The sequence below is a fragment of the Schistocerca gregaria genome, chromosome 1, assembly GCF_023897955.1.
Source record: "Schistocerca gregaria isolate iqSchGreg1 chromosome 1, iqSchGreg1.2, whole genome shotgun sequence".
NCBI classification, from domain to species: Eukaryota; Metazoa; Arthropoda; class Insecta; order Orthoptera; family Acrididae; genus Schistocerca; species Schistocerca gregaria.
This window is the reverse complement of record NC_064920.1, coordinates 684,316,425-684,329,753: the sequence shown is the minus strand read 5'-3', so window position 1 is coordinate 684,329,753 and position 13,329 is coordinate 684,316,425. Positions and strand designations below refer to the sequence as shown.

Here is a 13,329-nt window from a genome sequence, read left to right as displayed (position 1 = left end):
AGACTTGTCAGTGATCTGTTTCTCTTTATTCATTCACTTTAATAGAAGCACTTTACTGACCATAGCCAAGCCAAAATAAAATTTACACCTTGTCCACCATTACCAATCTCCCTCCAATGAAGATACTTTCCATCTCATTCCACCACCCAACCTGTGATAACTTGTTAAGAGTTTCTTACCTCTGACTTTTCTTCACCTTCATCCTGGAATCTGTTCCCTTTGTGTCCAACATCACAGCCGTGGACCAAAGTGTGACACCACACATGCAGAAGGGAAGCAACTGATGGTGAAGGGAGAGTAGTGAGGTAAGAGACCGAGGAGGGGGGTATATTGATAAAGGGGAGAGAAAGAGAAAGACAGAGGCAGAGAGAGAGAACTTCATTTCTATTTGTTGTTTACAGCCTGAAATTTACTTTACCATGACAAGAAAAATTTTTTTGTGTTGAGATATCACATCATGTTATAAATTCAACTAATATTATCACTACTGTTCATAACATACCTCCTACTAACCTTTCCTTGTGGGGAAATATCTTCAAGAGCTTTTTCTTTGTTCTGCAACAAAACAGAAAATATTTCATCATCAGTAATATTAATTGCTGCGCCATATTCAAAACAAAGTAATATCAGAAAGGAAGTTAAGAGTTTAACACATCATTGAAGACTGATATCACTACAGGTTAATCAGTGCAAGGAAATGAAAATTAGATTTTAAATCAAACAATGGAAAATCCAGTATGGAATGTAACAATACCAGAGAAGGAAAGTTGCTACTCACCATATAGCGGAGATGCTCAGTCGCAATAGACACAACAAGAATTTTGATGTTACATTGACATTAATATCATTAAATGTAGAATAAAAGCTCCCAGTGGAAAAGGACAGGAAAGCAAATCAATCACCTCTTTTGCAGAAACCATACTAGTAATCACCTTAAACAATTTAGGGAAGTCACAAAAACTTAAATTTATCTGGCCGGATAGGAATTTTAACTGCTTTCCCTTCTGAGATTAATGAATAGTTGAAATGGGAAACTATCTTTGTAAGAACTGTGGAAACAGGAACTGTGGAATTTACTGGAGGAAATGCTTGAAGTGAAACAAAGAACACAGATTTAGTCATTTATAATCCATTTTCTTACTTAAGCACAACATTAAATGTGTGCAGCAGATAATTGTTCACAGTGAATTGAAAATAGCACAGACAACCAATCACTGACCAAAGAGTCTTATTACCTCACTATCAATGTGGAGGTCCCTGAAGAGCCCATCGATTCCTCCCAGGAGAGTGGAGCACTAGGGAGAAGAGATCAGCAGAGCTCCTCTCACATATGTGTGCATGACTGACCATACCTCTGCATGTGGCATGTCTGGGTGATTTCGTGCCATAAGAGAGGTGTTGTGATCCCCATCTCCTTTCGGTACAGGTATATTGGTTGAGGAAGGATTGGTGATCTGTGATGGTGGGATGCTGGAGTGCAGAGATGACAGGGTATTGGATGCAGCAACATCAGACTCTGCTTGCATGCTAGGGCGTGACTGTTGTAATCCAGGATCTGTATTGGTAAGAAACATGTCAGCTGATAACCTCGATGTAATCATAGTTAGTTCTACATTACTAGGTGCATTGTAGCTTTGAATAAACAGTCTGTTAAAACTGTATCCTGGTGTAGTATTGATTTTATGCACAGTTTAATGGTGAATACTTTTCTATCAAAATATCACATGCGAGTTATGGGGGCACTGGGAGCATCACACACAGAGAATGTGTCCACAATGCCAGAATAATTCATCATACTGACCTGTGTTGCCAGTAGCTTATGTGCATTATGTGTCATGGCAGTATGTGTATGTCCACTGCTGATGCCTTGACAGTTGCTGTCTTGTTATTATTAGTTGTGCGGTGACTACAAGAGCTGCTCATATTGGTTGTGCTGCATATAAGAACATGTGTTGCCTAACTCACTTCTTATAGAAGAAATTTTGATCTTCTGCATCTCCAATTCTAACATTTGATAGCCACTAAGTAGCTGTAGAAGGTGGTTGAGTATAGCGCACATTGACGGTGCTTGTGGGTTGAGGTTCTCTGGAAATAGTTGTGATGCAATGTACAGATTCTCTGCTATTGGTTTGCTGGACTGTTCTTTGTGTCATACTTGGGGAGAGTTAAAAGTCTCAGAAGAATCTATGCTTAGGTTTGGTTCCTGAATATCTGCAACCAAAGATTGCAATGAAAATTTTTCACAGAGACCAAGGTCTGCAGCACAGGTATCAGCTAGATTGAGGAGTTGTTCACAGCTTGTAGTTGCACACCAGGTGCAAGAAGCTCCATTGGCAGGTTCTTACTAGGAATGGTACTGGCTTCAATCCGGATAAAATTTGTTTGGCCCATGTGTGTGAGCTATGGGTGGCAATGACCCAGAACATGTCTTGCATTTGGGTGGTTACATGATGTAGAGCAGTCACGCACTTTTTGACCAAAGTAAGTGTAGACCCAACAAAACAGGGATGACATCAGTGCATCTGTTGATGGGATGTTGTCATTAGGTGGTGGCACGTTTGTTGTGGCTGGACAAATGTCACCACCTTCATGGTGGGGGTGAGCATCATCAGTACCTTGGGAGTCCCGAATCATTTGATTTGCCTTAGCTGCTACTGACTGTCAGAAACATGCCACAGCCAAGTAAGTCTAGTACCAGTTGGGGTAAATGAATGAACCAACAAAATTTAAGACCAGTACCCTTAATAATGTCACACTGCACAATTGTTCTGTGTATTCTAAGCTGAGTATAATAAATTTCGTTATGACAGAAAAGGTTCTGGACGCAAATCAGCATGCATTTAGAAAGCATCACTTGTGCAAAATTCAGCTGCCCCTTTTCTTGCACAATATTCAGTGAACCACGGGTAAAAGGTAACAAGCAGATTCCACGTTTCTAGATTTCCAGAAAGCATTTCTCATAGTGCCCCACTGCAGACTGTTAATAAAGCTCTGAACGTACCAACAGGTTCCCACATAGGTGACTCGAAGACTTCTTAAGTCATGTCCTCAACAGTCAGCCTTTATGAGAAACAAGGGTATTATCTGGAGTGTGCCAGGGAAATGTGATAGGACCCCTCTTGTCCTCTACATGCACAAACTTTCTGATAGATATGGTGAGTGGCAGTTTGCAACAGTTTGTTGACAATGCTGTGGTATATGAAAATGTGTGTGAAATCTTATGGGACTTAACTGCTAAGGTCATCAGTCCCTAAGTTTACACACTACTTACTCTAAATTATCCTAAGGACAAACACACACACCCATGCCCGAGGGAGGACTCGAACCTCCACCGAGACCAGCCGCACAGTCCCACTCTCCTCACCCCTCAGGCAATCAAAATTCTCGTTTGTGAATGCTCGTGGCAAGCTGCGCCCTAGAATGGGTAGAACACAAACAGTGGACTAAGAAGAGGCAGAGACGGACAGGCTCTCCACTAAGGTAAAAAATAACTGTTGAAGTGACTTCTCACACATAGTCTGCAGACTGTCTTCATAATCATGCTACTATGTGAAATACTGGTAATGGTGGTGCATACTTTGTTTCACATTGTTGTGTATGTCATTACACTGGTATACTAGTGGGAGATTGCTACTGTCATATTTTTTTAATTGGTAGCATGACAGATGGACTTCTTAGATTTTTGCACGAGTGATTTTGAAATGCTGTATTTCTCTGCATTGCAATTTCATGTACATAATGTTAATGCGATGTACTAAGTACAAATGTAAATAACCTCATATTATTATTATACTAGAATATTTTATATAATTTGGCTAAAGTGCACGTAAAATGTCTGCAGCTCAACCAATGCATGCTGCTTTTGACAATTCGTTGTAAGAGGGTAACACTTAAAAGAGTGCCCTGGGGGACACCATTCTCCTGCTCAAATCAATAAGACAGTGTGTGACAATCTCTGGTCCAAAAAAGTGCTGAGACAGGAAAGACCGAATGAAAATTGGGAGGTGGCCACAAAAGCTCCATTGACGCAGTTGTGCAAGAATACAGTGTCTCTAAGTAGTATCGTATGCCTTAGTGATATCAAAGAATATGCCAATACAGTGATGCTGACGGAGGAAAGCCTGCTGAATAGCTGCTTTGAGAAGGATAAGGTTGTCGACCATCAACCGAAATTTTCGGAATCCACATTGAGAGAGGCTAAGTAGTTGCCTGGTCTCTAAAAGCCAGATCAAACGACGATTAACGATCTGTTCCAGGGTCTTTCCAACACAGCTCATCCAGGTGATATTCCGATAATTACTGAGACATTTGCGGTCCTTTCCTGGTGTGAGGAGAGGGATTAAAATTGCCCCCCTCCACGAGTTGGGGAAGACACCTGTCTGCCATATTAGACTAAAACATTCAAGGAGGATTTCCTTTGATGCCACTGGCAGATGTCGAAGCATGCAGTACCATAATTGGTCGTGACTTGGTGCAGTGTCAGAAGTTTCAGTCAGTGCCGATTCTAGTTCACACGTGGAGAAAGGGGAGTTGTAGGCCTCTGAACTGTTCGACCTGAAGTCCAACTTTTCCCTCTCGATAGTCGCACGTTAGTGACGAAACGCTGGATCCTGTCTTGCATTAGCAGTAGTTTGTGCAAAATACTCGTCCAGCGTCTGAGCAATATTTTTAGGTGTTGTTTGGAGGTACCCCTGGTTAAACAAGGCAGCTATTGATTAATGGCTGTGTTTACCGAATGGTTTCCCATACTTTTGAGGAACAATTGGAACGATTCATGGAGCTCAGGAACTCATGCCATGACCGCTTTTCGCTCTCTTTATTGTCACAGCGAAGCTTGGCTCTCGCAATTCGAAAGGTTGAGAGATTGTCCGCTGTTGGCGGCATTTAAACCATCGAAGAGCTGCAAGCCTGTCCTGAATTGCTAAATGGTACTCTTCTGTCTCCCAAGGGACAGGTCACCTCTGAAGAGGGCCAAAAGACGTTGGTATGGATAGATCAGCAGCGTGATGGATCACATATGTGATGTGATCCACCCATTCCTGGACACTGTTGTGGTGTTCAAACACAGCCAACTGGCCACACAATGTCCAGTTAGCCCTGCCAATCACCCACGTTGGTGGCTTCTGTTCCACCAACACACCATCGATTAGCTGAAGACGTATTGGGAAGTGGTCGCTGGAATGAAGGTCGTCAATGACCTCTCAGTGAACAGAGTCGGCGAGGGCTGGAGAGCAGAGAGATAGTTCGTTGGCTGAGAATGACCCAATAGCAACACAGAAATGAATCAGAGTACCAGCGTTTAGGAGGCACACATGGTTGGGGGAGTTGCACAATAACATCTGTGAAAGCCTCAGAGTCTACTGCATCCAGTGGAGGTATATAAAGAGAACAAACTGTAAGCCGCTGACGAACAGAAATTTCAACTGCAACTGCTTGCAGGTCGGTATCCGGGGAAAGAGCAGAGGAGAGGTGCCCATTATTGACAAATATAGCAACCCCTCCTTTGGCTCTTTCCCCAGTCAGGTCATCATTGCGATACAGGGTATAGCCCCATATTACAGAAGCATCAGATACTTTGAAATGTGTTTCTGGCAAACATAAGCACAGAGGGCGTTGCTGCGCTAGGAGTTTCAGTTCCTCCATGTGCATACTGAATCCATTCATGTTCCACTGTATATGGGAGCCATCTATCAAGGGGGTAGTACTTTCATGGTGGGGAGCCCACAATGGGTGGAGGCTCAGGTTTGGAGAGAGATGGTTGCCCCAATCCGACATCGAGCTCCATAGCCTCTAAAGAAGAATTGACAGAGACGTCAGAGAGGTCTTTGTCGACATCGCCACGCTGTGTTTTCTGTCCAGTTTGAGGTTTTGCCTTGGATTTTTTTTCCCTGGGTAGAATTTGCAGTCACAACTGTGGTTGCAAGTGTGGCAACATTGGACAGCGTACCATACGGAACCTTTGGAGGGGCAGGGAGCTCTACAATGTCAGCATCCACAGCTTTTTCTGAAGTTCTTAGTGGAGGAACAGGCTTAGAATCGACTGCAGCAACACAAGTGCAGGGACACAAGCAGGTACTAGTGCTGACACTAGCAGCCTCTGTTTGTGTAGCAGCATTAGCTTTCCATGTAGGCTATTTAATAGCTGAAGTGAAGGAGGTAGCAAAACACAGGGGCAGCATGGCTTTATAGAGCTTTTTTGCCCCAGTATAGGGGATTCGCAAAGTGTTTTTAAGCTCATGTATCTTCCGTTCTTCCAGATACATGCTGCAGTCCCGACTCCAGATGGGGTGCGGTCCAGAGCAATTCACACACTTCAGGCCTGACCACACTTCCCACAAGTAACTTCTCCACGACACCCAAGCACGTGCAAAGTGCTGGTATTTGAAACACCATACTGGGTTGGGTATATAAGGCCGCACACTTAAGCAAAGGAAACCTGCCTTAATATGCTTAGGGAGTTTCGTGCTATTAAACGTCAGGATAAAGGAGTTGGACTAAACAAGAACCCCACCCACCCTCTTCATGATATTTCGCACGTCAACTATTCCTTCTGGAGCCCACTCATCTTTCAGTTCCTCCTTGGGAATGTCCACCAGATCCCTGCACATCACAGCACCTTTGCTGTAATTCTGGATGGTGAGCAGCTCAGTTTCAATGGCATATTCCCCAAGGGATTGCGCGTTCTGTAGATTCTTAACTTGTTGGGAACTAGCGGTTTCCACCAACAGTGTCCCATTATGCAATCGCTTAACAGATTTCAAATTGCCAGCAATGCCCTCGAGCCCTTTTTGAATACATAAAGGCGAAACTTTCTCAAAGCTGCCCTCTTTCCTTTTAACGATTAAAAACACGTTCTGACCGCCAGCATGTGTTCTGTTGCTAGTCTTGATACCCTGAGATTTCGCTCCTGAGTCAGGAGGACTGGCTACACGTGCCCTCTTGTTGGATTGGTTGTTGGTACCTACAGCAGCACACCCTTCCCGCTGGGAGGAGGCAAAGAAGATTTTGAAGGCTCCATCTCGGTCCCACAAGCAGCTAGGGAACTAAGAGTCCAGCTAGACAGAGCCCCATGTGCCAAGGTAAACCTTATACAGCTAATCTGCAGCAAGTTCCACAGAGGTTGCCCGCTAATGACTGTTTCACCTCAACAGCCATGCATCTCATCAGTGCACAGCACACCTTGAAAAATGGTTCAAATGGCTCTGAGCACTATGCAACTTAACGTCTGAGGTCATCAGTCGTCTAGAACTTAGAACTAATTAACCCTAACTAACCTAAGGACATCACACATATCCATGCCCGAGGCAGGATTCGAACCTGCAACCGTAGCGGTCGCTCGGTTCCAGACTGTAGCGCCTAGAACCGCACGCCCACTCTATCCGGCTGCACATCTCACCGGCTGCACACTTTGAGATTGAGGGGTTATTTATAGAGGTTTATTCCATCCTCACGATCCAGCCGGTCAATCCAAGATCCCCATTCCTTGAGACACACAACTTTCCACGGCCGCGCCGCATGGTGGTCACCTAAGCATGCCCAGAACTTACGGTGACAGGGGACTGGCGGCGCTTACCAGTCCCCAGCTCAGGAACCCCAGGGTCGCCAAGCATAGCCGATTAGCATGTTATCAAAGTAGTATATGAACGCCAGTGGTACCAACGCATTTCAATGGGGCATACCTGGAGTTCGTTCTACATCTCTCAGTTCAAGATAACCGTGCAGAGTCCTCCCTACCAAAAAATTCTCAGTTCTGTTATTTTGTTTCATGCTTTATATAATCATACTTTCGTTAATAAGTGTTGTGGTACTGGGTCAAATGCTTTTCGGAAGTCGAGAAATACTTTATTAGTCAGATTTGATCCATGACTATCCCAACGTTGTGTGTGAAAAGAGTAAATTGGGTTTGATACGGTAAATGTTTCCAGGATCCATGTTGGTTGGCATAAAAGATGTCTTTCTGAGTGAAATATCTCATTATGTATTGTTACTTTTATATCTGTAACATCAAACACGGCACTATTAGCGCTCAATATTCACTTTACTACCAGCACTCAGTATTCACTTTACTACCAACAACTACTGGTTAATAAATAGAGGGCGTAGTAATCAAGATAAGTTCATTTGCGAATATATATTATGCAAGAACTTTCAGAAGGCCCATTTTATAGAAGCCTGTTAGGAGTGGACAAGGCAGGATCCTCTCCTACCCAGTGACTAGTGTGGTGAAGGTAGTCATAAGCAAAGAGGAGTCTCTGTATCCCTCACCCATAGCTAATAATTTTTGTAGCTTCTCTTGATAACTAGGCTCTCTACTGGTGAATTAGAATAATTCACAATCCTCGTTTTCTCATGTACAGACACTACCAGCCTTGCACATAGAAAAATAGGTCATTGTGTACAAGATTATAGTAGAAACTACATGGTGAATGTCATGTTTCGTTGTCGGTTAGTTTCGAGACAAGCGATAAAATGTACCATAACCCTAGGCCGATGTCGTACCTACCGCCGTTTTAGCACAACAAACAATACCAAAAACTATGAGTTTTGGAGAGATCTTTAATTTAGATGTATCAGAGGGACTGTATATATTCATAATACTCAGATATTAACACGCAAATCACCCAATACAACACGTTAGCTTCACAAATACTGAAATGAACACGACGACCTTTCAACTTGCTTCTGTCAACCAATTAGAGCAAACAACACGTGTTCTAGTCAGCGAATCACAATATCACATTTTTATAGTGCAAACACTGTGAAAAACATTAAGTATATCACACAAATAAAACAGGGATGGTCAATGTCTCAAATGGGTATACACGGTCCAGTTACATTGAAGAGACCACCGTCTGTGTTCGATATATATGTGCAATGACCAGTCACGGGCAGCAGGTGGCAGCATCAGCAGTGAAGAGCATATAAAGTGTGTTGGGAGGACAGGGAAAAACATTGCAGTCATTATCATATTGTGGACACAGAGCGTTTTATCTGACATGTACAAGGGCATGATCATTGGATTTTGTGGTAAGGGTAGACAGTTTGTGAACTGCCCATGTGCTGCTGTGGTTAAAATATGCTGTGCATGGAAAATGGATCTATCCAATGCTGGGAATGAGACAACTGTGGGGCATCATGGAATATAGATTACAGGGGTGAACAACAGCTGTGGAGGTATGTACAGGCGAATATAAAAGCAACTGTTGAGTAACTGAGCGCCCAGATGAACCAAGGGGTTACCAACAGTGTCTCCTCAATGGTCGTTCGGGAAACATTCCTGCATATGGACCTTTCCAGCAGGTGCCTGGAGCATGCACACATGTTGGCTGCTGTTTAGTGGAGACGAAGACTGGAATTTGGCCACCAATACTGTAACTGGTTGTCCACTGAACGGCGACAGGCGGCCTTTTCAGATGATTCACTTTTTATGTTCGATGACACTGAAAGTAAACATCTAGCAGCAATCGTCTGAAGCATCCAGGCTGGAGAGGGGAGTGTTATGGTCTGGTAGATGTTTTTGTAGCATTCCCTGGCTCATCTCACCATTCTGGAAGGCACACTGGATCAACATAAACATGTACTTATCCTTGGAGCCCATGTCCACGTCTACATCCAGTTCGTTTTTCCTCATCAAGATAGCATCTACCAGCTGGACAATGCAATGTGCCACACAGCTCGCAATCTATTTGTGCAGTTTGAAGAGCACCAGGATGAGTTTGCTGTACACCCCCGGCCATCAAATACCCGAGATTTTAACCCATCAAGAATCTGTAGGACCTTCTCGGTCGGGCTGTTCGTGCCTTGGATCATCAACCGAGAAATCTAGTGCAGATGGCCACAGAACTGGAATCAGCACGGCTCCACATCCCATTTGGTACCTTCCCGAGCCTCACTGAGTCTCTTCCTACACCTCTCGCAGCGAACTGTGCTGCAAAAGGTGGTTATTCAGGCTTCTGACAGCTGGTCGCATTAAAGTTGACGCGGCAGTGCGCAAACATTATAGTTACAAGCAAAGCAATGCGTTCACATACCTTTCATCCAGAGGAAAGGAGGCCCTAAAGGCGACTGTTTCGCCGAAGTATTAGGAGTTGTAGTCGCCAGGCATTCATGGAGCACTCTATGAAGGAACTATTGTGTTACAATTTTGCTGGGCAAGTAAAGTTTATCTGCCTCAACGAAGAAATGAAATAATACTTATTTCGAGCGACATGCTCAATGGCACATCACCATAAATGGTTCAAATAGTTCTGAGCACTATGGGACTTAATATCTGAGGACATCAGTCCCCTAGAACTTAGAACTACTTAAACCTAACTAACCTAAGGACATCACACACATCCATGCCAGAGACAGGATTCGAACCTGCGACTGTAGCGGTCGCGCGGTTCCGGACTGAAGCAATTAGAACCGCTCGGCCACCACGGCCGGCGAACATCACCATAAAATTACTTATAGAAGTACAAATTCTCCATTTTCTATGTGTGGAAAGAAGGACTTGTTGTATCCACTGGGTTCACAGCACAGTTCATTGTTAGGTATTGAAAACCATCAGTACCTAGAGCGCTGTATAACGTCCAGCAGTCACGCTGTATAACGTCCAGCAATCACTTACAATATTTGTCCCAGCATTGATTATTCTTATCAAGAATTCCTTAGCCTGTTCTTCTACAGACTCAAGGAATACCTTTCTGGATCCTTACACAATTCCACCAAACACCCACTGTCCTACGAATTTACTGCCATTACTATATTTTCTTTTCCTAAATTTCGCCGCACCTGTTTCAGTGACGATTCCTTGTCCCCCCTAACTGTTGTGATTTGTTAATCAGCCATTCGATACACACTTCGTTGTAGAAGGAAGGTAAGTGAATCACCAATACTTAGAGAAGTCGAAATCTGTGACTGTCTTTGGAAACCACAAGGACATCTACAAGGCACAACAGTCAGATATTTTTTTGATCATTATTTGTGAATTACAAATCCAAGTACCATTCCACATAATCTGCTTGGTTGTGCATTGCACACTGACAATGTATATCCCTTCTGCACCTTCTGTAGGGACCAAAACGGAACGTTTCCTCACTCGGCATAAATGTTGCTGCAGTGCTGCACTTCAGGAAGTCTGTGCTACGTGGAACGACATGATAATATTTGGTAAATGACCATAAAATGGCTTTATTTTTTTCTATATAAAGCCACTTCTCCCAGCAAACATCCACTACATTCCATTTCAGGCAGTAAGTAGTACACTCAATGCACAATCTTTGTTTCATTGTTCCTTTCTTTGTTCCGCAACCTAATACTGTATATGTACTTCATTCTCAGTGATCGTAGAGACGATCGTAGAGATGCTGGATGTAGTCCTGTGGAACGGCTTGCCATGCCATTTCCACCTGGCGCCTCAGTTGGACCACCGTTCGTGCTGGACGTGCAGACCGCGTGAGACGATGCTTCATCCAGTCCCAAACATGCCCAATGGGGGACAGATCCGGAGATCTTGCTGCCAGGGTAGTTGACTTACACCTTCTAGAGCACGTTGGGTGGCACAGGATACATGCAGACGTGCATTCACCTGTTGGAACAGCAAGTTCCCTTGCCGGTCTAGGAATGGTAGAACGATGGGTTCGATGACGGTTTGGATGTACCGTGCACTATTCAGTGTCCCCTCGACGATCACCAGAGGTGTATGGCCAGTGTAGGAGATCGCTCCCCACACCATGATGCCGGGTGTTGGCCCTGTGTGCCTCGGTCGTATGCAGTCCTGATTGTGGCGCTCACCTGCAAGGCGCCAAACACGCATACGACCATCATTGGCACAAAGGCAGAAGCGACTCTCATCGCTGAAGACGACACGTCTCCATTCGTCCCTCCATTCACGCCTGTCGCGACACCACTGGAGGCGGGCTGCACGATGTTGGGGAGTGAGCGGAAGACGGCCTAACGGTGTGCGGGACCGTAGCCCAGCTTCATGGAGACGGTTGCGAATGGTCCTCGCCGATACCCCAGGAGCAACAGTGTCCCTAATTTACTGGGAAGTGGCGGTGCGGTCCCCGACGGCACTGCGTAGGATCCTACGGTCTTGGCGTGCATCAGTGCATCGCTGCGGTCCGGTTCCAGGTCGACGGGCACGTGCACCTTCCGCCGACCACTGGCGACAACATCGATGTACTGTGGAGACCTCACGCCCCACGTGTTGAGCAATTCGGCGGTACGTCCACCCGGCCTCCCGCATGCCCACTATACGCCCTCGCTCAAAGTCCGTCAACTGCACATACGGTTCACGTCCACGCTGTCGCGGCATGTTACCAGTGTTAAAGACTGTGATGGAGCTCCGTATGCCACGGCAAACTGGCTGACACTGACGGCGGCGGTGCACAAATGCTGCGCAGCTAGCGCCATTCGACGGCCAACACCGCGGTTCCTGGTGTGTCCGCTGTGCCGTGCGTGTGATCATTGCTTGTACAGCCCTCTCGCAGTGTCCGGAGCAAGTATGGTGGGTCTGACACACCGGTGTCAATGTGTTCTTTTTTCCATTTCCAGGAGTGTATTTCAGTTAATACACAGTCGTTTGGCTGGTAACAATTAAATTTTACTTAAGATCCACTGAAATGTATAGCAGTGAAACTCAGAATCTTGGTTGTCACTTCACTAGTGACCCCGATATGATCTATATTCACAACACATGGTGAGAGACTTGATCGTTAGAATTGAGGCAGAGCTGTGACTGGACGCCACGACAGACATTCCTGTGCTTGTCCATAGCTCCACACACACTAGGTTTGAACATCGAACATTTATTCTTTATGTGTGTTTTCTTAGTGTGTATCACATTACTGTCATAGTCCGATCTACGAACGACAACGGTTCGCGCATATTTAGTCACGAACGATGGTTGCATTGTTGACGATTTCAAGTGACAGTTGCGATACGTGCATGCGCGTTCTTTCCATTGAAGGAAACATATATCCTGCAAATTATGTCTCCCCGTTGCTTATGCGGAATGTGTGTGTGTGTGTGTGTGTGTGTGTGTGTGTGTGTGTGTGTGACAGAGTGAAAGAGACATAGATAGATAGATAGATAGATAGAGGCAGAGACAGAGAGTTTACATGAACTTATAATATAATATACCAATGTATTAGAGTGAAGGTATGTGTACATTGACACACATGAAGGAGTTAGCTGGCATCTTAGGTTCTAATATTTTATGTCCGTTAAACAAACAGTGAAGACAATATGTGTAATGATAAGCCTGTGTTTATGTTGCTCTTGATTTGTTTCTATGATCCATGTTCACCATTATTATGAAAAATATTCAATCTTTTGATTTAT

General features: G+C 44.6%; 1 protein-coding gene across 5 annotated transcripts in view; it reads right to left on the bottom strand.

Moving 5' to 3' along the window:
* Window positions 1-13,329, bottom strand: part of LOC126364314 (uncharacterized) — a 570,142-nt gene that overhangs the window by 549,633 nt on the left and 7,180 nt on the right. For all 5 annotated transcript variants that reach the window (XM_050008043.1, XM_050008046.1, XM_050008045.1 and 2 more), the window contains exon 2: window positions 514-555. In XM_050008043.1, coding sequence (XP_049864000.1) covers window positions 514-555 — 42 coding nt within the window. The remainder of the gene's footprint in view (window positions 1-513; window positions 556-13,329) is intronic.